Below are 21,499 nucleotides of genomic sequence, written 5' to 3' on the forward strand. Positions count from 1 at the left end.
TTTTTATTTTGTATTTTTGTTCTGTGTTATCTGTCTGTAACTTATGTTGCTGCCTGTCTTGGCAGGGGCACTACTGAAAAAATTGTATTTAAAAAAAAATTTTTTTCTGGTTAAATAAATAAATAAAATTAATATAATCCTCCTCCTGTGATACCATTTTTTTCCCCCGTTAAAAGTTTTTTGGGGGGGAGTTTTTCCTTATCCGCTGTGAGGGTCCAAAGGACAGAGGGATGTCGTGTGCTGTAAAGCCCACTGAGGCAAATTGTGATTTGTGATATTGGGCTTTATAAATAAAATTGAATTGAATGTTATTAATGTAACTGTTTTACAAAAGTTGTGCAGTTATTGTCTGGGGGATGTAAAAGTTCCTAGTGTAATACAGGTACAGGAATATGTACAAGAGGGGTAACAGTGATGATGGCCAGGTGTTACACTCACATTTGTATATGTTGTCTTATCATCAGCATGTCAGTCATGTGTCAAACACAATATTGCGCTAACTTGTAGGTACACCTTTTAAATTGTTTTCTAATATCATATTGCAATGCTGTACTTACTTGAGCATGCTCATAAAGCAAAATTTCACTTCAGTGAATTCACAAACATGACACAGATTTACAGAGTTAAATATCAAATAGAAAACATAGTGGTTCACCTGCCCTGTGTTGTAGCTGTATCTCATTCAAGATCTGGACAGACACGTTCATTTCAAACCACATCATGAGTGCAGATGAATAAGCTGCACAGCTATTGTAGTAACCTCTATCTCCCTCTCCTCCTCTTCCTCTTGCCCCCTCCTCCTTTGTCTCCCATGGTCCATGTCCCTTGGTCTATTTTTAGCTGGCTGGTGGAGGAATCCTATATTTTTAGTAACGATATCAATAGTCTACAGCACACTCTGACCTCAGGGCAGGACAGAGGAGGAGGAGGAGGAGTAGGAGGAAGAGGAGGGGTGGGTAGGAATGAGAGATTAAGAGAAGATAGAAAGAGAACAGAAAGAGACAGAGAGGTAGAGACAGAGGAAGAGGAGGCAGCAGCGGTGAAGAAGAGGGATGATATCATGTCAAAGTGACAGTGAATGATGGTGTGCACACACGAGTCCGACCGGAGAGCGCAGGAGGTTCAGTTACACGAAGGCAGATACTGTCAAGGTTGGAGTAAAGGTTGTGGTGGAGGAGTTTAAAATCAGGCAGTCGACATCAGGAGCACATCAAACTGAGGAAGATTTACCTTTCCAGAAAGCTGCCAGCACACATTTTCTTTAAAATACTCAAGTGTGAAACTCCTTCACCACTATATTACAGGTCAGACACACATCACAGACTATTAAAGAGCTGCGTGTGCCACTACAAAAAAGTCTACATTAATTATTTTCATCACAGGAATCAGACATCATACATATAAAAAATAAAAGTTACATTTCTTGACACGATTTGTGACATTTTTATGGGGTTATAGCCACACATCATTTCATTTTGAAAATTGGGATGCAATGTTTTGGTATCTGTCAAATCAAATGTGAGGACACTTCCTTAACACCATTATTAGAGCGTAAAACAGGTCACACTGGTGATGCAGAGGCCGGGACAAGATAAGACATGATACTGGTATCAAGAGACAACATTTGGGGGGGTGTATCAAAGAGATAACAGCAACAACAGTGATTTCTGACATTATGATTTACAGAAAATGACATAAACAGTGCATCGAAGCATTTACAGTGCAGCGCTGACAGAAGAGACCAACAGAGAGGAAGAGAGATGAAGGACAGATAGAGAGGAAGAGACGGAGGCAGAGAGGGAGATGGGAAGTTGATGAGATTTTAATGTGAAGGTCAACTTGTTATAACTCAGATCTCTATGGGGATATTAGTCCCATCATGATGCTGGAGGGGCTGGAAGAGGGGGCGGGGCTGAAGGGTGGAGGAGGTGGGAGTGTGAGGCTGCTTCAGAGGAGAAAGAGGAGGAGGAGGGAGTGAAAGTGAGATGCCTGAGAGGTGGTTTTGCTGGTTCGACAACTACAGAATCAGAGTAAATAGAGGGGTCAGCATCTTCTCTGCGTGTGTGAGTGCGTACGAGTGTCTGTGTGTGCGCGCACATGCTTGAGATTGCACTTTTGAGTGTGAGTATGTGTGAAAGTGAGGGAGAGGGAGTAAGCGTGACAGAGAGGCGTGAGGAGGAGACAAAGCGAGAGGCTGTGCATGTTTGTTTCTCAGCAGCTTCGCACATAAAAAAAAAAAATCACAGAATGAAACACTTCACTGGTTCGTTTCATGAGTTGTTGTTTTTTTCAGTGAGTTTATTTCGATGTTCTTTTTTTTCCAGCAGATAAAAACAGAAGTTAACTCAACTAACAGATACATCAATCCATAAATTATCTATTGTATCATTAATTATTGATTGCATTCTCTATCGTATTGAAGTATTGCTTGTGTTGGGACATTTGACCTCGAATCAAACTGAGCTGAGGCGATCGGATGAACTGCTCCGACCTTTTACTGCCGGCCACGTTTAAAGGGCCACACACATGAGCACTTAAAGGTCCAGTGTGTAGGAATGAGGGGGATATATTACCAGAAATGGAATATAATATAATAAGTACATTTTCTATTAGTTTATAATTTTGTTACCTCACAAAAAGCAGTGTATATCTACATAGCGAGTGGGTCCTTATCTATGGAGATTGCCATGTTTTACTGCCATGTTTCTACAGTAGCCCAGAATGGACAAACCAAACAGTGGCTCTAGATAGGGCAATTTTCCATTTTCGCATTGGCCAATGTAGTTAGCAGCCCCTATGCACTGAGATAAATAAAAAAAATAATAAAACTGCTTCATTCATTTTTTTTACAGGTTTAATTCACCTGGAGTCTCATGTATAAACATTGCGTACGAGGCCTAAAAGAAGCATACGCCATTTACAAGAGAAAAGTTGTGATCTATAAAAACAGACTTGATGAGAGAAACTTTGACCCATGCTTACGGACATTTTTGAGACGTGAAATTGGCGACGCAGATGGTGAGGTGGAAGCCTGGTTGTAGATTGAAGAGTTATTTTTTGGTGCATGCCATTTTTGGCTGTGGTCCGTATGTACATTTCTAGTATGGATCCTATGCACTGTTTTATAAATGAGACCCCTGGTCTGTTTGCTCAGCCCGTTCTCATTCTGAAGTCATCAAACACTGTGGCTTTGTCAGTGACTTCGGTGTTTAGACAGACCGAAGTCGTTGAGTCAAGTCAGACATCTGACTCAACAAACCCTGGACTTTCACCCAGGAGCCTGGTGCTTTTCTGCTTTTCTGACATCCCGGCATTGGTTGAGGTGTCCTGAAATGTCAACATCAAACGCAGAAGGATATCTAGTGCTTAATATGTAGATGTGAATGGCCACTAACAAAGCCGTGATATGTGATGACTTGGGATGAGAAATTGTTGGGAAGAAACCTCTGCGGATAATTTGGCTCCCAGTAAAAACTGCCTGAACGTCTGGACCATAGGTTATCAGGTCCTCATCTACGGAGATCACCGTGTTTCTACGATAGCCCAAAAAAGACAAACCAAACACTGGCTCTAGATAGGGCCACTCGCATTTTCACATCAGCCATCGTAATTAGCAACCCCTTTTTTTCATCAGGACAAAATAACGCTGATTTTATTCATGTGAAACTGCTTTATTTTGCGTTTTTACTGGTTTAAATGCATCAGTTTGTTTTGTAGAGGATGCGACCTCTGTGGATAATTCGGCTCACGCTAAAAACCTCCTGAACACCGGGATCAGAAAAAAGCAAGCACACATTAGCAAGTGAGCTAGCGACCCGTCTCCGACATGCTGAACAGCATCGGTAAAACACTGATTTATAAAGCGAAACTGCTTCATTGAGTGTATTAATGGGTTTAAATCACCTGGTCCATTTGTTTTGGATAAGAAGACACCTCTAAGGATAATTTGGCTCCTGGTAAAAACCTCCTAAACATTTGGATCTTAGGTTATAAGAGAAAGTAGGTGAGCACACAATAACAGGTGCTGGACAAGCTGTCTGTCTGCAACGTGCCAAATAGCTTAGCAAAAACACTGATTTTAAACCTGAAACTGGTTTATTCAGTGTCTGTACGAGTTTTAATGGCCTGTTCCTGGTCCTGTTTTGGAGAGGAAGAGACCACTGTGGATAATTCAGCTCCTGGTAAGGAATCCTAACCAGGAGAAGTTTCCATCTGTAATCCTCACTGCTAGATACTACTAAATCCCCCTAAATCGTACACACTGTTCCTCTGAAGCATATCTGTAGGATTGTGCTCCTCTGGATGATGGTTATAATTATTAGTCTGCTGAAATATTATGTAGATTGAAAAAGTCATAAAGATGCATTAAAGAAAACCAGATTTCTGTGGGAGCTGGCTTGTGAGATAAGAGCACTGAAATGGGATAATTAAACTGAATGTTTGCAGCCACCTGCCCCGCTCAGATAGTGTTTAATGACAGCACTGCTATTATTTTTTCCATGTATTGAACAGTCCCAGTGAGCCTCACTTTTAATTACGCCTGATCAATGCTGTGAGTACGTCATTACACAGCAAAAAGCTTTATGGTATACACCACAAAAATAATAAAGTGCTTGTATCTGCACAAGCGTCTTTATTAAGAGGCATATTTTCTGAGACTGTGAATGCATATTTCAGTGCAGTTGTCGGATGTCATTAAGGAGCAGAGATACTGTATATTGCAGTGCTGATAGGCCCACAGCTCGCTCAGGAATAATAAGAGAAAACAATCACATGAATGAAAAATTATGAAGCCCAAACTGTGGCAGTGATGTGAGGACTTCCTCCCACTGAGTCAGGCTGAGTGGGCATGAGCTGGGGGGGTGGCACTGCACATTAACTGTCACATTACGCCCGCTGCGTTGTTTCAGCATCTCAGTGGATCATCTGAGGTCACCGGTGTGACGTTAAACTGAGAGTTCGGGCCAGGCCAGAGGAACCTGACTGAGCTCTTCCACAGGCCGCCAGTCTGATACATGAAGGCTACTCGCTCAGTTTGCATCACAGTCAAAGTGTCAACACTCACACACAAATAGAGTGAGAGAGATATTTAGAAAGACACATAATCGTGCTTCTGATGCTGAATAACAGTGCTGTGTAAAGATGTAATATTCGACTGGAATATACCTGCTAAGAAACATTTTTAATCATGTGTATGAGCTGCAAAGTGTTTTAAAAAGTGACCTGCTATGTGGCCTGTGTAGCTGTATGAGAAAACCTGACCTTGTAATTGTTTCGTAAAATACGGCTTCTCGCCACAAAAGATGATTCTAATCAGAGTAATGGAAAAAGTTTGAAATAAATTGGTTGTAAAGTCACACAGAGAATATCTTCCTGGATAATCTATAACTCTAGAAAACTAGTGTGTCGAAGCAATTCGTTCTAAAAACACTGCATGCAAAAGAGACTCATTTCTCCGCTCCATACTACAGTACTCTTATATCAAGTTAAGGGATGTCTTACAAAAAAAACTCTAAGATGGAAGTCTACAGTACAATACTGGCTCTGTTTGTATTGCTGCAACATATTCTGTGACTATCAAGATATTATACATACAACAAAGAGAGTGCATGAATATAAAGGTGTCTTGGCATTTTCATGTAAACGTCAGAATTTGGTTATGAGAGGTGTCTTTAATACTCGCTAGCTCAAATTCTCTGTTATAAAACTACTATTAAGGGGATTGATAAGGTAGATTTTGGAGCAGGTGTGGGAGCCGTTTTCAAACAGCGGTGAGAGGCGAAGGGGCAAAGTCTGGGTTTTGGAAGGTGAAGCCCTGGAAGTCCTCCTGGGTGATGGCTGCTAGTACATCTGGGTCGGAGGGGGTGAGCGCTGACGGAGCCGCTGTGAAGAACTTGTCGAAATTTTCGCCTTTTCTTCCACCCTGAGGAAGGAGAGCAGAAGATTAGCACCACACGTTTGTGATAAATACAGACTAAACACACACCATTATCGTCCTCCTGAAAATAAAAAGAGAAGCTGAGTTATAAACGGACTCCACCTACGTTTCTCTGTTTCTCACTCACACCCTCGTTTTCTCTCCGAGGAACTCTCTATCACACCTACTGTTGGAAGAAAGCTGCTCACGTCTCTTTTCCTGCTCCCTGACAGCCGTTCTGCTGGATGATTTGAATCTCATTTGGCTAATGGGCCTGGCCTCTAACCCCTGAGCATTCTCAGCTCACTCCAGGCACACCTCACCGTCGGCCAGCGGGGCCGCAAACTGGCGTGTGGCAGGCTAATGATGACATACATTTGCATATGGGAGGAGTAGGCAGGACCCCAAGGTCAGGGGGTCCTGTCTGTTATGACTGGACTGTCTGTTCCCGAGCGCTCAAAGCCCATTTCTAGGAGTCAGCAGAGGTGATGAAAAGACAGAGAAGAGACGGGAATGGGGAAGAAAGAGGGAGGGAGGGACAGAGACATTTGAAGAGAGTGAAGAAGAAGAGGGGATGAAATGGCCAACACAGTGAGAACAGCCAAGAGAGGAAGCATGCAGGGGAATGAGGGAAGGCGTGGGAGTCTGAGAGAGAGGAGACAGATGGAAGAAAGTGACAGCTTCAATTCCCTAAAAGTGTCCTCGGAGAGACAGAGACAGAGAGAAGGAGGACGGAAGAGAGGGGGAGGAGAGGAATGAGAGAGAAAGAAAGAAAGATGGGAAGAAAGAAAGAAGTAAAGAAAGAAAGACAGATGAGTCTGTAGAGTCTGTAGTCCATCTGTTCAACTGACAGTTCTGGGTTTGAAGGGCGCCTGGATCTCCAGTCTCTCCAGACGGTCCCAGTCAATCCAGCGGAAGAATGGATGCTCTCTGATTTCTCTCTCTGCATCCTCTCCTCCACCCAGACGCTTGGCCGGGTGCTTCGTCAGGAGCTTGAGAGAGAGTGAAGAAAAGGAAGGAATCAGTGGAAAAGTCATAAACAGGGTGAATTACATCTGCTCTGCTTTTCTTAGTCAACAATGTGCATGGTAAGCTTTAAATATTATTCAGGTGTGTATTAAATGTTATATTACATAATTGCTGTGTGTGTGCGCTTATTTGCTTTCTTGTTGAGAGTTAGATGAGAAGATTGACACCAGTCTTGCCTGTATGCTAAGTATGAAGCTACAGCCAGCGGCCTGTTAGCTTAGCATAAAGACTGGAAACAAGGGGAAACAGCTAGCAGGGCTCTAACGGCATTTGCGTACCAGTATTTCTAAAGATCACTAATTACAATGTTATATCTTTTTGTTTAACCCATACAATAGTCAAAGTGCAGAAATTACTATTTGTGGTTTTAGGGGGGGTTACGTGTGGGAGTATTTCATAGCAACAAGACTTCAGGAAGGTCACTGCACCCAGCCAAGAAGTAGTTTGGCACACAACCCCCCTGTAAGGGCTCATTTATGCTCCCTTTACGTACGAAAATGTATACGTCCGTTTCAAACGATGTTACCGTCACTTCCCACATACTTCCATGCGCCCTTTACGTTGGCATGGGTGTTAACCAATATATCCACCAGGGGGCAGCCCAGCGCCAAAAGTTTATGACAGCAACAAACTCAAAAACAAACATGGCGACTGTGGAGGAGATATTGATAATGTACCTCCTGCATAAAAGACAAAAACAGGCAGCGTTGTAGGAGGCGGTGGTCGGTGAGGCCGTTAAATACATCGCGACTGGAGGACGGAGAATTCTTTTCTCTAGTACTGCCGATGAGAGAAATTGAATTGTCATTTCTTCTTCTTCGTGTCTCACTAGAGCTACGTATCGGGTAGTGACAGCAACACTGCCCCCACGGTTCCCGGTGGTACTGCTCCGTTTGGCCCGTATCCATAAGCTTTATGGAAACGTGCAGAAATACGGACGAAATGAACGCAGAGAACGGACAGAAGGCTCCGTCCGTATCCGGATTCGTATTTAACGTTAAGCATAAATGAGCCCTAAGACCACAAATTTTCTGCACATAGTCACAGGATTCCTTCAGTGTAAGGCAAATTAAATTTGAGACTTTTAAAGACTTTTTAATGCCACTTGGAATGAAATTTAAGAACAATTTTACAAAACGAAAATTGCAGAAAAAAACCCACTTTGACAACAAGCCACAAAATCTTGGCTATAAAACACGGTTTTGTTACTTTGCACTTTCCCTAATAATCCAGGGTGCAGTGACAGCTAGCTAGCATGTGCTAGCATTTTTAAAACTCTTGAAATATTAATCTAATATATCTTAATGACAATTAAAGCTTTAATTTTAGATTAATGAATTCCATGTCTTTTAAGACTTTTTAGGATCCATGAGAACCCTGATTAAACAAATAAGATATAACTGTTACCTTCAGACAGAGCCAGGCTAGCTGTTTCCCCCTGATTCCAGTCTTTGTGCAAAGCTAAGCTTCATATTGAATAAACATATGAGAGTGGTATTGATCTACTTATCAGACTTTTGGCAGGACAGCAAATAAGCGTATTTCCTATACTGTTGAGTTCTTCCTTTAAAGGACTCTATATGACATTTAGAGCATTCATACAGCAGCAAACCTCTATTTGCTATGTACAGATATAGTGGAGTAATGGCGTCCTGAGCAGATGATGATGATGATGTAACACTACCTCTGTGTGTTGTAATCTGAGCTTCTCTGTGGTTTGTTGTGGTAGTCAGTCCGGCTGTACCTGCATGTGAGTCCTGTGTGTGTATCCCACTAGCTAGCTGACGCTTTGCACTGCACTTATACAGCAGTTACCGTGGATATTATGATGGCATCATTGCAGATATGTAGCGCCCATCCCCCAGTTAACACCGTTAGCTCTGTCACCACCATTACCGGTGTCCCCATACCGGGCGACACCTCCAGCGTATCAGCCACCTCCATGTTGAGAACCATGTGCAGATGATCTGATTTAGACTCTGAATCTCTGAATATCGTACAGAGCTCCTTTAAGTATTCAACAATGTTCATGGTTTGCTGCATTCATTTAAATATATTTTTTAGAAATGTAATATGAAGTCTTTTCATTTCTTTTTTTGATTCATACATTTATCTTAATTGTCTGTGCGCTAAAAGTTATATGAGTAAGAAGAATGGTGTCTTACTCCCTTGCAGATTGCGACAGCTTCACGAGTGAGACTTTTGGGGTATACGACACTCTGCTCCATGATGGACTGAAACAACTCCTCCTCGTCAATACCATCAAACGGTGGCTGGAAGGGAAAGACAGAGAGAGAAGAAAAAAGAGAGATTAACCACGAGGACCTGTGAACAAATTGAAAGCAAATATATTGAAATTAAAGTTCTCTTGAAAGTCTTTTGAAGTGATTACAAAGGACGAGTACTGGAGGCTTAAGTGTCTGAGCACACGGCTCTATTGTTGGGATTAAGCTGAGTGTTACCTGTCCTGCCAGCATTTCATACAACAGTACTCCATAGGACCACCAGTCCACTGCTTTATCATAGGGCTGATATGCCACAATCTGAAAAAGGATGGAGAGAACAGGAGAGGAGATAATGGCAGTGCTGAGATAAGAAAGTAGAAAAAAAGACGGGGAGAGTGAGAGAAAGCGTAGTTGTAGCAGCCGGATGATACACAGCCACAGTATCAGGGAAGCAGAGAGAGAACGTACGGCATTAGTGAGGGTGAGTGTATGAATGAGCTCAGAAATAATCAACACATGACTCTGGATTTGTGTGTTGGTGTTTGTCTGCACATGTGTGTGTGAGTGCTTGTTTGTCTGCACGTGTGTGGGTGTTTGTTTGTTTCCCTACTGTGTGCGTGTGTCTGTGTGTGTGTGTGCAGAGGGGGGGGGGGGGGGGGGGAGCACAAGGGAACAATTCCCAGCCCCTGGGGAAATATATTGTATCACATCCAAAATGGCAGATGCAGAAGAATCAATGGGTGTTTACATAAGAGAGTCAATACCCAGGGGTACCATAGCAAGGTTTACAATATCAAAGACGTGCACAACAGTCACATCTTCCCTTTCTCTCTCTGCTGGCTCTGTTTTCTACAAGTCCAAACACCAAGCAAGCTGGATATATCCTTCACTCTTTGCTTAACACGAAAATGCACACACACATTTTTCAAACAATTTGTAAGCTAAACATTATAAAGCGTACAGTTATGATATTTTGCATTTTAAAAGGGTGTCAAGCAAAACCACCTCCACTGTTTTCAGCCTGAAATTTGCATTGTCATCGATTAAATCCTGCTTCAGTTAGTTTGCAGTGGTTTGTGTCACTCTCGGGGGAGTTAACCACCTCAAGTCAATTGCAGTAAGTGGAAGGAAAACTGGTACTACAAGGTCTCTGAAGGACAGCCGTGGTTTCTATGTGACGTTCTCATAGCACAAGCACACACCGCCGCTAATTGAATCATGTGAAGTTAATTATTCAAAAATGCTGACAAGGTCAGAGAGGACGGAGGAGATGAGAGGAGCTGCAGCGAAGCAACTCGCCGTCTCGCAGCAGCACTGCAGAAACAGGTCAAGCAGATGAAGAGGGGAAGACAGGGGTGAAACGAGGGGAAATGAGGGATCTAAGGAGCAAATGAGGGAAGTTCAGGAGTTAGTCTGGACCATGAAGTGAGAGCAGGGGTGGGTGTACCTCCGGGGCGATGTAGTCAGGGGTGCCGCAGAAGGTGCGCGTGGTGTCGCCCTCGAACATACCCTCCCTGCACATCCCGAAGTCTGCTATCTTTATGTGGCCCTCGCTGTCGAGCAGCACGTTATCCAGCTTTAGATCCCTGAGAAAGGAGGAGACAGATCACACAGGTATGAATCATTTTGATAGATAACATCTTTATAACAGTCATTAGCTACAAAAGAGATGATAAATCTGTGCCACGGCTGTGTGTGCGCTGCAGCGAGAGGAGCAGTGTCAGCGCCAAATCAGGCCATGTTAGATGAGCAGCCCACTTCTCTACCTGTAGATGATGCCTTTGCTGTGGAGGAAGAAGAGGCCGACCGCTATCTCTGCTGCATAAAACCTGGAGGGAGAAAGAAGGGGGGGGTGGGGGTGGGGATTGGCAAAGGTTTTCAGCGAGAAGAGAGGAACGGGAACTCAAGAGGGTGATGAAAGGGATAGAAACCAAACAGATGAAAGGCAGGGAGATGAAGAAAGAGAGCTGGAAATGAGCAACAGGGTAAGAATTAGTTTTAGATGATTGATCAAAGATTATTGATTAGATGAACAGCCAGGAGGAGGGAAAATGTAGATGAAAAGATGAAATTAGTGGGAGGAGAAGGACTGGGGAAAGGGAAGAGGGCCGGCACTTGAGTCGATGACTTTATATGAGTCACCAGGTATAATGAACAAAGCTAAGAGATGAGTGTGGATGTAAAGGAACAGAGGATAAAAGAAAGGCAGGAAATGAGATGGTGTAGATGAAGACTGTGATTAAAGGTGAAAGAAAGGAGCTTTTCGACTACATACGCTGCGTGAGGCTCTTTGAACTTGCCAACTATCTGAATGTGAAACATCAGGTCTCCTCCGTTGACGTATTCCATCACATAATACAGACGATCCTGCAGAAACAAAACACAAATGGATGAATTACTGAACGGGCCTACCGGGCACAGGCCCAGGGGCCCGAAGTGTCAGAGACCCCTCTGGGCCTTCACCTGCAAAAAGGCACGTGAAGAGACATGTAGTGACCAGGGAGAGACTCAAAATGGCTGCAAAGATACAAATTATTACAAAGAGACAAGAAATGACTACAAAAGGGGCAAAACAGCTACAAAGAGAAACAAAGAGACTCGTGACAACCACAAAAAAAGGAAAAAATGACCACGAAGAGACTCATGGCAACTACAATAAGGGACAAAATGACCACAAAGAGACCAGAAATGACCACAAACACATACAAAGTGACTGCAAAATAGCTGCAAATAGACAAAAGGAGTCTTACCACGACTACAAAAAGGGGAAAAACAACCACAAAGAGACTCAAATTGACTACAAAGAGTTGAAAAATGACCACAAAGAGACTCAAAGTGGCCACAAAGAGACACAAAATGACTACAAAGAGATGCAAAGCAACCATAAGAGGATGCAAAACCACAGAGAGATGTGTAATAACTACAAAAAGAAGCAGAACAACAACAAAAAGAGGCTAAACAACTAGAGTCTTAAAGGTGGTGGGGCCCTCTGTATGTCTGTGCCCAGGGGCCCCACTGTCTCATTTTCCACCCATGCATGCGCACATGAACACACACACATATGCACACTCTCCATACATAATCACTTCTTGTCCAAATTAAAAAGCAATCTGTTAAACCCTCCTCCAGGACCAAGGACCTTGTTAAAGAAAGCAAACTAATTATTTAATTTATTAATCGAAATTCTCAGGCAGCCGTTACTGAAACAACTCCAGGGAGAACTACGCAGCCAAATGTCAGGCGGGTTTATGGACAGTTTAATGAAAATGATGTGGTTCGTTTAGTAACCCGTATACCCGCTACGGACAGACACACACACACCTCAGTCTGGAAGGCGCAGTAGAGCGATGTAAGGAAGTGAGGGCGAGAGGAGAGCGCCAGAACCCTCCTCTCCACCATGGCGCTCTCTGTGTCCTCGTCCTGGAAGAGAACGTCTTTCTTCAACACTTTCACTGCGAACAGACGCTCGCTGCCTCGCTCCTCTGCCAGCAGCACCTGCACACAGACAGAGAGGAGAGTAACAACAAACAAGACCAAGAATTCTAAAGCAGCTCCTGCACGTCTTCCACCTGCTGAGGTCCAAAGATAAACACAGTGTGTATTTATAGACAACACTACACCCACTATCATATAAAACTGTGTTTTTTCATTACAAATTCACTTTTTAAAAACTCCCCCCACAGTTAACTGAGTCTGTGCAACAAAGTCTTGAATTCCATCAGGCTCTCGATAGAATTATGCATGTGCTGTAATGCTGCCAGTACTGAACATTTTTTAGGTCATTGTGTTATGAGTGACATGGTGCTCTAGTTAGGAGAAAACTAGTTCTGCTGTTTTTATTAAACATTATGTGCTTTTGAGGCACATTTGTAATATTCTGTCCATGAAATTAAGAGTCATGCTTAGCCAGGGTTCGTACAGGGTGTCCACAGGTACCAGACACTTAGATTTAATGCTTTCTGAAGATCATTTTTAACAAAATTTCAGACTGATTATTGGACAAATTATCTTTTCTTACTCAAGCACTGCAGGTTGAGTATAAAAGTAAGTAGCATATATGCATGTGCTCCCGTGCAGAGTAAGGTTTTATGTAGGAATGAGATTATCAGAGGGATTTAGGTTTATCTACATTTTGCATCAAGTGCACATATGAAGTAAAAAGACAGTAACAGCTTTAGATTTAAAGATTTGAAAGTGCTATATCGTAGGCAAATGGAATTGATTGCGTTTCTTGAAGACGTTTCGCCTCTCATCCAAGATGAGAACGATGGTTTGAAAGAAGCGTGAAAGAAGCCGTCTACGTCAAGCTGGAACGACCTTCGTCAAACAGAGGAGGTGGCCTATGACAACAATTATCACCAACCTACAATGCAGTCTGGGGATCCCTCCCTGGACGACTTAATAGCCATTCACACCTGGTCCCATCTAACCCTAATGGCCAGGTGGGTCAACAACTCACATATGATCTTAACGACTCTGTAAGGGCTCACACCCACATAGTTTAAAGCCTGCGACTCTTCACCAGTCCGTTAGAACTGAAGAAGCCTCTTGGATGAGAAGTGAAACATCTTCAAGAAACGCAATAAAGTCCAGTTGCCTATGATATAGCACTGAAGATCACCATGACCTGAATGACTGAGAATCTTCACCGACATTTAAAGATTTGGTACATCAGAAATATGGACTTTCATGCTGAAGAGCTTGGGTGGCAGTAACTCAGCAAATAGGGACTTGGATTGGAAACCAGAGGGTCACTGGTTTAAGTCCCTCTCTGGACCAAATATGGATTTTGGACTGGTAGCTGGAGAGGTGCCGGTTCACCTCCTGGGCACTGTTGAGGTGCCCCTAAGTAAGGCACTGAACCCCCAACCGCTCAGGGCAGCCCCCTTGCTCTGACATCTCTCCGTTAAATGCATGTATAGGCCCTGTTTGTGCATATTTATGTATTTGTGTAGTGTGCGTATAAATTGGATTTCCCCTCTGTGATCAATAAAGTATATCGTCTTCTTCTTTTCCTTGAAATTAAAAGATGGACAAATGAAATTAGATAAAATGTTTGTGGCAATAAAGACCTCAAATATTCACAGTTAAAAGTATGATTTGTGAAGCTTGATATTTACAAAACTGAATTTATTTTAGTTTGAAGACTTTATAAGGAAGGCAGACACTCTGTTAAATGCACATTCTGGTAAGAACGTAACACAGTGCAAGAGAAAAAAGAAAAGTTATCACATTATATGGAAAGATGCTCTAACAAGTTCATTACTGTGCACATTTCCCCCGACATGGTGAACTAACTGCGCCTACGCCTAAGATTTCAAGACACGTTCATGTCATAAACGAAAAAGCGAAGTGGCTCTCGTGTTTTTATCAGACATTAAAAACACATTCAGCGGCTATCTTCTCACTCCTGCGAAATTGGCTGCGAGCAGGTTGCTCTGAAAGCTAATGATACTATAATTTTCTACAATGAGCGTCACGTGACCCGAACTTTACTGTGGTCCACGGGAAAGATACGGTCAAGAAGAGCGCCGGGAAGTGCTGACAACAACACTGTTTCAAATTGGCTGGCCAGCCTGCAGCGCTGTGCCGTAATGGCTGCCGGCTAGCGGGGGAAAAGGATCTCATTTAACTTTCAAATAGTGGGGACTAGTGGAGAAAATTACAGGGTGTCATTTTTCAGAAATCAATGTGACTACACACAGGTGCCTGTGGAGAAGATGTGTGCGTGCATGTGCTGGGTGTGTGTGTGCTATTGATGAACTGTCAGTCACTGAGAGAAATCCTGCTGTCCTCTGTGATCTTGTTTCCTGCTTTTCCCCCGTGGTCTTTTAAAATTGGAACTCATCACACTTCAGAATATTACAAATCTCACTAAAATCACACGTACTTTTTTCCTCTCTCCTCTCCGCTCTTGTTATCCCACTTCCTTTTGGTCATTTTGTCACTTTCCGCAGCACAGTAATCCTCTCCTCCTCCTCTCTATCTCTGTCTCACTTTCCCTCACTCAGCAGCCCCGGGGTCTGTCTCTCCTTTCTTGGGTCGTTTTTTTTTCTCACATCTTACGTAAGTCGAGTCTATTTCTCCTGTCCTCTGTAGACTCTCCTCTGACAGTTATGAAACAGCACAGGGGGATTTCAGAGGAGGAAGAAGGACTCAAAACTCCACTCTCTTCATTATGCCTCATCTACTGGGGAATTAAAGAGAAAATGAAGAGCAGAGGCTCCCTTGAAATGAACACCTCCAGGAGGACTGTGTGGCATGTAGGAAGACAGCCAGCCCGAGCTCACGACTGCTGACAGCACAAAGAAGCTAAGGGTTAAATGAATCACTTGGCAGTGGTGGGAGAGACAATGAGCATGTTAGTAAGAAAAGGGTTTTTTTTCTTGAAAGAAATTCCACCGGGGAGCTGCTGTATGAAATGCCACTTGAAGGTCAAGTCCATCAACAGAGGAAATTATTTAAATCTTTGTTGTTTGCAGCATGAACAGCCTCTTTGATATCACTTACAGCTGCTGGATCACAGGCGCTGATTGTATGTAGAAAAGCTGACATTTCGTCTCTGCTGTGTTTACCTTGCCAAAGCTGCCTTTGCCCAGCACCATGAGGAAGTTGAAGTCGTGGATGCCCACTCTGACTTTGGCAGGGCCGGGAGTGTGGATGACCGGGCAGGATGGTACAGGGGTCGGGGACAGGGCCGTGGGGAACGGTTCAGACAGCGCAGCAGGTAGTGCTTGAGGCAGCGAGGGTGTCGTGCCGTCTGGCTGGGGCTCCTGGAGAATCGCAGTGGGAGGGTTGAGAGATGAATGCTTGGATGGAGTCCAGCACACAAACAAAACCTGACAAACAAACTCCTTCCTACCCCGAGTTGTGGATTACAGTCAGGCAGAACAATCCTGCACCCTGGTGGAGACGGAGTGTAACAGGGACGGGAGTGGATCTATATAATTTATTATCTAATTATTCAGCTACAACACCAGGCATAAATCTTCCCTGTTTTTTTTTTTCCTCAGATAGAATAGGGAGGGACAGGTTAAAATCCTGACCCAGTGTGAGCATTGGCAGCTGGTATTTATTAGATGTAGGTAATTATGAGCTGATAAAGGTTAAGCCCAGACTGTAGGATAAATGCTCATTAAACAGAAAGGGCTGCTCCACTCTGGTGAATACAGGTGCATAAATATTTCCCCTGTTGCTTTTATTCAACATGAGGACCAACTGATGGCTTTCTTTGTCCGTACTGCAATAAGCTTCCTACCTGCAGGTCTGGGTCTGGCACAGGAATGTTGTAGTACTCTCCCTCATCCTGGGCCAGCAGTTTAAACCAGCCGCTGATAGGACGCCTGAAGATCTCACTCACTCCAAATGACAGCGCTCCCATGAAATCGTTCCTGGACGTGCGGTCCCAGTCCCACACCTCCACAGACAGACGCCTGTCCCACTGGTGACCGCGCACTGAGCTGGAGAGACAAACACAGAAACTCAAAATCACTGGGGGGAGTTAGCTCACTGCGTTAGCAAAACAACAACACAGAGAGACACAGAAGGAAATTATTGTTTCTGTTGTTTTTGTTTCACTTTTGGGACGTTTTTCAGATTTCTAAGGCAATTTTCTAACATCTTAAAGGGGTAGTGTGCAGGATTTAGTGGCATCTAGCAGTGGGGATTGCAGATTAAAACGTCTACTGGTTTGGATTCTTTCAGTGCTCATTGTTCAGGTGGTTTTTACCAGGAGCCGAATTATCTGCAGAGGTCTCTTTCTCTCCAAAACAAACAAGACCAGGTTATTTAAACTGATACAAACACTGAATAAAGCAGTTTCACCTACGAAAAAATTGTTTCTCCAACACTGTTCAGCTCGTAGCAGACGGGCCGCTAGCCCAGCACCTACTAATATGTGCTCAACTTTTTTTCTCCATTAGCTTAAGAGTTAGATGTTCAGGAGGTTTTTACCAGTAGTCAAATTATCCACAGAGGTCTCTTTCTCTCCAAAACAAATGGACCCAGTGAAATAAACCAGTAAAAAAAACACTGCACTAAGCATTCTCACATTAAAAATCTGTCTGCCTGTCGCAGAAAAGCTGCTAAAAAAGCAAATGGCCCTATCTAGAGCCAGTGTTTGGTTTGTCTGTTCTGGGCTTCTGGCAGTGCAACATGGTGATCTTGGTGGATGAGGACCAGCTCTCTACGTAAACAAATATGTCTCCTTCTAAGTTAACAAAAAAAATACAGTTCTTATTTTCAAGTGATTATACTTTCAAGACATTATACTTAGTATATTATATTCCATTTCTGCCATTATATCCTCCTAAATCCTTCACACTGAAGCTTTAATTCTACTGAATATCAGAAAAAATGCAAACATAAAGGTATTAAAGGACACACTGTTCATGTATATAAGCTGCATATATTAAACTTATATTCTACCCTCTAATCTTTTTCTTTCATGGTGCTTTTTATGACTCAGTAATTCCAGTTTCAGGGACTTTTTTTTGTCCCCGACACGTTTACATTTTCCACCTTGGATTAAAGAACACAAGGACTCACAAGGTGAAACTCTCATTCCAGACGGGATTGAGTGTTGAGCGGATGGTCTTGGTCTTCTGTTTGCTGTGGCTCTTCGGGTCCGGAATCAATTTCAGTTTAACATACGGGTCTGACAGGCCGTTTGGATCCATGGGCATCAGGTTACGAGCCTCCCGCACTGAAGAGAGAGTAGAATAATAGAGAGCACAGAGAGGGAGAGAGAAATCCTTTATTACCTGCGTAATCCTACTGTTGGTTTTAAAACACTTTCCGTGATCCAGCTGTGCCTCTCACCTGTGACAAAGACGTCCTCCTTCTCTCCTCGGACAGTCAGGTGGATCCTCCCTCTCTTCTCTGTGTGGTCCTGGCCACAGAGACTGGGAACACTGGTCTCACATCGTCGATGCACGTTCATGTCACAACCTCATGATACAATGATAAACAAGTATGAACAAACACATGCAGAACAAACAGTAAATAGATAAATAAGAAGCTTAAAAATTATAAAATGTTTCCTGTATATCACATTGAGTGTCAGACAAATGCTAAATATCTATCTATCTATCTATCTATCTATACTTTATTTTATACACACACACACACACACACACACACACATTGTATTCCTCCCTTTAGGATATTGAATATAGCCTTGACTTTGCCTTTATGTATGTATTCCCCAGAGACTTAACTAAAATTAACCCAAACCACTGCACGTCTAACCCCCTGCCCTGATCCTAACTTAAAGGAACATGTCAACATTTTGGGTAATGCACTTATTTGCTTTCTTGTCGAGCGTTTAATAGGAAACCTGATACAACTGTTATGTCTTAACTGTAACTATGGGTCTACCGCCAGTAGCTGGTTAGCTTAGCTCAGCATAAAGACTGGAAACAGGGGGAAACAGAGGGCCTGGCTCGAACTGAGGATGACAAAATTTGCAGTAACTCTAAAGCTCAGTTTGTAGGATTTAGGGGCATCTATGAGCAGAAATGGTACATAATATTCATACCTATGTTTTCATTAGTGTTTAATCACCTGAAACTAAGAATCGTTTTGTTTTATATCTACATATGGAGTGTGTCTTCTTCCACAAAGTCTGCAATGTTGTTTCCCAGAGTGGACAAGACACTGGCTCCAGATAGGACCATCTGCGTTTTCATGTCGGCAATTGTAGTTCTTCTACATGCTTGGTGCACGGAGAAGTTTCAGTTGGTGGTTATCAGCAACCTCGCCACTAGGTGTCGCTAAATCCTACACTCCAGACCTTTAACATGTTTTGTAAGTGTTAAAATTAGCCGTGGTTTTACAGCTGGTTATGTACTGGATTATTTCTTGATAATCTCTTGATAAGCTCTTCTTGAGCTGGTTGCCCAACGTGATCTCATCCCTACTCGTCATATTTTGACACTTGGGCAGAAGCCCCCAGTGTTATTATGATGGCACCAGGGGCAGCATTTGCATGTATCCTCATGCAGAAGGGGTCAGTGGTAAGTCACATGAGTTGAATCACATGCCTAGGGGGTCGACAGTTAGGTTTAGGCAACAAAACCACTTGGGTAGGGTTTGGAAAAGATTGTGGTTGATGTTAGTCACATCAGTAGACTCACACGACTAGTGACTAACGTGACTAACAACACTGACGTTTAGTTTGACACAGGACACAAACACTAGTCTCCTAGGTCAAAGTCCTGTACATGTTGGGCCCATCCATCTCCCCTCACACCAACTCCAAGGGGACTTGTGTGCTCTTGACACTCTATCTGTGACTCTGAACCTCTAATAGTGTGGATGGGTTTGGTCGGTTGAAGGCCTGTTGTGTCTTATACATATGCTAAAGCATGCTCTCGGCATTATAACAGCAATGCTGGAGACACTGCCCAAGCGACGTATTTTGACGCCCTGGGAGTGAGACCAGGCTGAGTTGCTAATCTCCTCATCAGCAAGAAGCGTGTAACATACCCTAAACATAAGCTTAATCGAGTCAACTCTAAGTTTTGGAGGCTAATTTTGCTGGGACTAGCTTTACCCAGCTGGGAGGTGAGTCCCAATAATGTGCCTGTGTGAACTGATTTGTAAGGTTAGTTATATGTGATGAAACTCACTGCCGCATTTCATGCCCTGGTGTATGAGGCCGTACAGCAGCGAGCCACAGTGGTCGCAGAAGGTGGGACTGGAGTAAGTGTGGACCTTAAATGTGTGCTGACTCTTCAGGTCCTGAAAAAATAACAGAAATTCAGCATTGAGAAAACACACATACACACACACACACAGAGCGTGACCATGGAAGAAACTGTGAACACACACACATTTACACACATACATGCAGAGTATGATTAGTGGAGAGATGTTGAGTGGGGTATTCATGAACAAGCCAATTAGATTTCTCCACTGGGAGAGGACATATAAATGAGAGTGCATCTAGGCAAGGCTGTGTGTGTGTGAGTGTGTGTGAGTGTGTGTGAGTGTGTATACTGTGCAGAGAGGGATGAATCATTTTTATCTCTCTACAGCTCATCAGACCCCACCACCACTCTCCACACACCACCTTCTCTGAAACTGTTTTCCCTCTGAGCTGCTATTTAAAAACACCGTCACCCTGTTTCTCCTCTGTGTGTGTTCCTTTCACTCTCTCATCCATTTTTTCCACTCCAACACACACACAGTCACACACATGTTCCCCTTGACCTAATTTCTGAGGCAGTTTATTTGGCTGGCAGAAAAAAAAAAACACGTGAAGAAAAGACAAATCTCCTTGAAATCCTGAAAATGCCACAGAGAGGAGGACTGAGCAGTCTGTTGCTCTCGCTCCCCTCCTCTAATTCTCCCTCTTATCAGCCACTCCACCTGCATCTCCCTCACTCTCTATCTCCAACCCGCTGCATCTCCGAGGCCTTGTAAGATGACATGACATGAGTGCAGACGTCATAGATGGGACAAGGCTGCGCGACAAGAAGGATGTATGGATTGACGAATGAGTCACGCACACGTGTTCCTGGCACGGAGCGGATGGCTAAATATGATGATGACGGGCTGGGTCTTGACAAAAAAATGAAAGACGAGAAAGTGAGAGGAAGGCAGACGTGAAAGTAACGGATATATTCTGCTTACATCTGGTCTGGGGGCTGCCACAGAGCCGGGACAAGTGAAGGTCACAAACTCGTGACATCTTTTGTGGACCACAAAACTGCAGACTAGAGGAATCACAGAGAAAGAAATATCCTCAGAAATGACTCGGTCACACTGAGAAAATCATCTGAGAAGATTAAATACTTCGGAAAAAAAGACAATAACACCGAGTTTATCTTTACCTTGACATTGGAATCCCTGTTTGCCGATGCCCCTGAGTGAAAAAAAGGCACATGGATTAAGACACAAATACAATCTTCTCTTACTCTTCTTTAAGGTGAAATATTTTGCTTTTTCTGAGACTGTTTCCTCAGCCAGAGGAGAAAAGATAACAGTGCAGAGACCGAGATAGTGCTGTTGCATTATTCCGTCCTGTTTTAAGACCAGCAGACATGCAGGCACAAGTTGAGAACAAACTCTGTCTCATCAAAAAACAAACACCACTAGCTGTGTTAGAGGCTACCGACGTGATAAACAAAGTCATTATGTGTGTCTCTCTTCTCTAAGCCACACTGCTGACCAGGTCAAGTGGTGTCAATCATTGTCACAAACACACACACAGAGACACACATGCACACACAAACACAATTCTCCTGTTTCCAGAACTGCGGTGTTGGCTCGTTTCCAGCGTCTCCTCAGAGCTTTAATTGAATAATTAAAGCCATTGATTGAC

The 21,499-nt window shown here is 43.3% G+C and overlaps 1 protein-coding gene and 1 long non-coding RNA gene across 2 annotated transcripts in view; one reads left to right on the forward strand and one right to left on the reverse strand.

Moving 5' to 3' along the window:
- Positions 1-2,212: 2,212 nt before the first annotated feature.
- The window catches only part of prkcg (protein kinase C, gamma), a 44,060-nt gene continuing 24,773 nt past the window's right edge, over positions 2,213-21,499 (reverse strand). Inside the window, exons 4-18 of the mRNA XM_050046738.1 lie at positions 21,009-21,040; positions 20,809-20,891; positions 19,803-19,914; positions 17,992-18,120; positions 17,719-17,875; positions 16,430-16,631; positions 15,747-15,944; positions 12,493-12,666; positions 11,447-11,538; positions 10,938-11,000; positions 10,619-10,757; positions 9,409-9,489; positions 9,112-9,219; positions 6,769-6,909; positions 2,213-5,923 (exon numbers count right to left, since the gene is read on the reverse strand). Of these exons, the coding sequence (XP_049902695.1) occupies positions 5,762-5,923; positions 6,769-6,909; positions 9,112-9,219; positions 9,409-9,489; positions 10,619-10,757; positions 10,938-11,000; positions 11,447-11,538; positions 12,493-12,666; positions 15,747-15,944; positions 16,430-16,631; positions 17,719-17,875; positions 17,992-18,120; positions 19,803-19,914; positions 20,809-20,891; positions 21,009-21,040 (1,873 nt within the window). The 3' untranslated portion in view covers positions 2,213-5,761. The remainder of the gene's footprint in view (positions 5,924-6,768; positions 6,910-9,111; positions 9,220-9,408; positions 9,490-10,618; positions 10,758-10,937; positions 11,001-11,446; positions 11,539-12,492; positions 12,667-15,746; positions 15,945-16,429; positions 16,632-17,718; positions 17,876-17,991; positions 18,121-19,802; positions 19,915-20,808; positions 20,892-21,008; positions 21,041-21,499) is intronic.
- LOC126391798 (uncharacterized) lies at positions 6,907-9,323 on the forward strand. Its single transcript, XR_007570118.1, has 2 exons — positions 6,907-7,005; positions 9,122-9,323. It is a non-coding gene; the product is annotated as an uncharacterized LOC126391798 (long non-coding RNA).

The sequence above is a fragment of the Epinephelus moara genome, chromosome 6 (genome assembly GCF_006386435.1).
Source record: "Epinephelus moara isolate mb chromosome 6, YSFRI_EMoa_1.0, whole genome shotgun sequence".
Lineage (NCBI taxonomy): Eukaryota > Metazoa > Chordata > Actinopteri > Perciformes > Serranidae > Epinephelus > Epinephelus moara.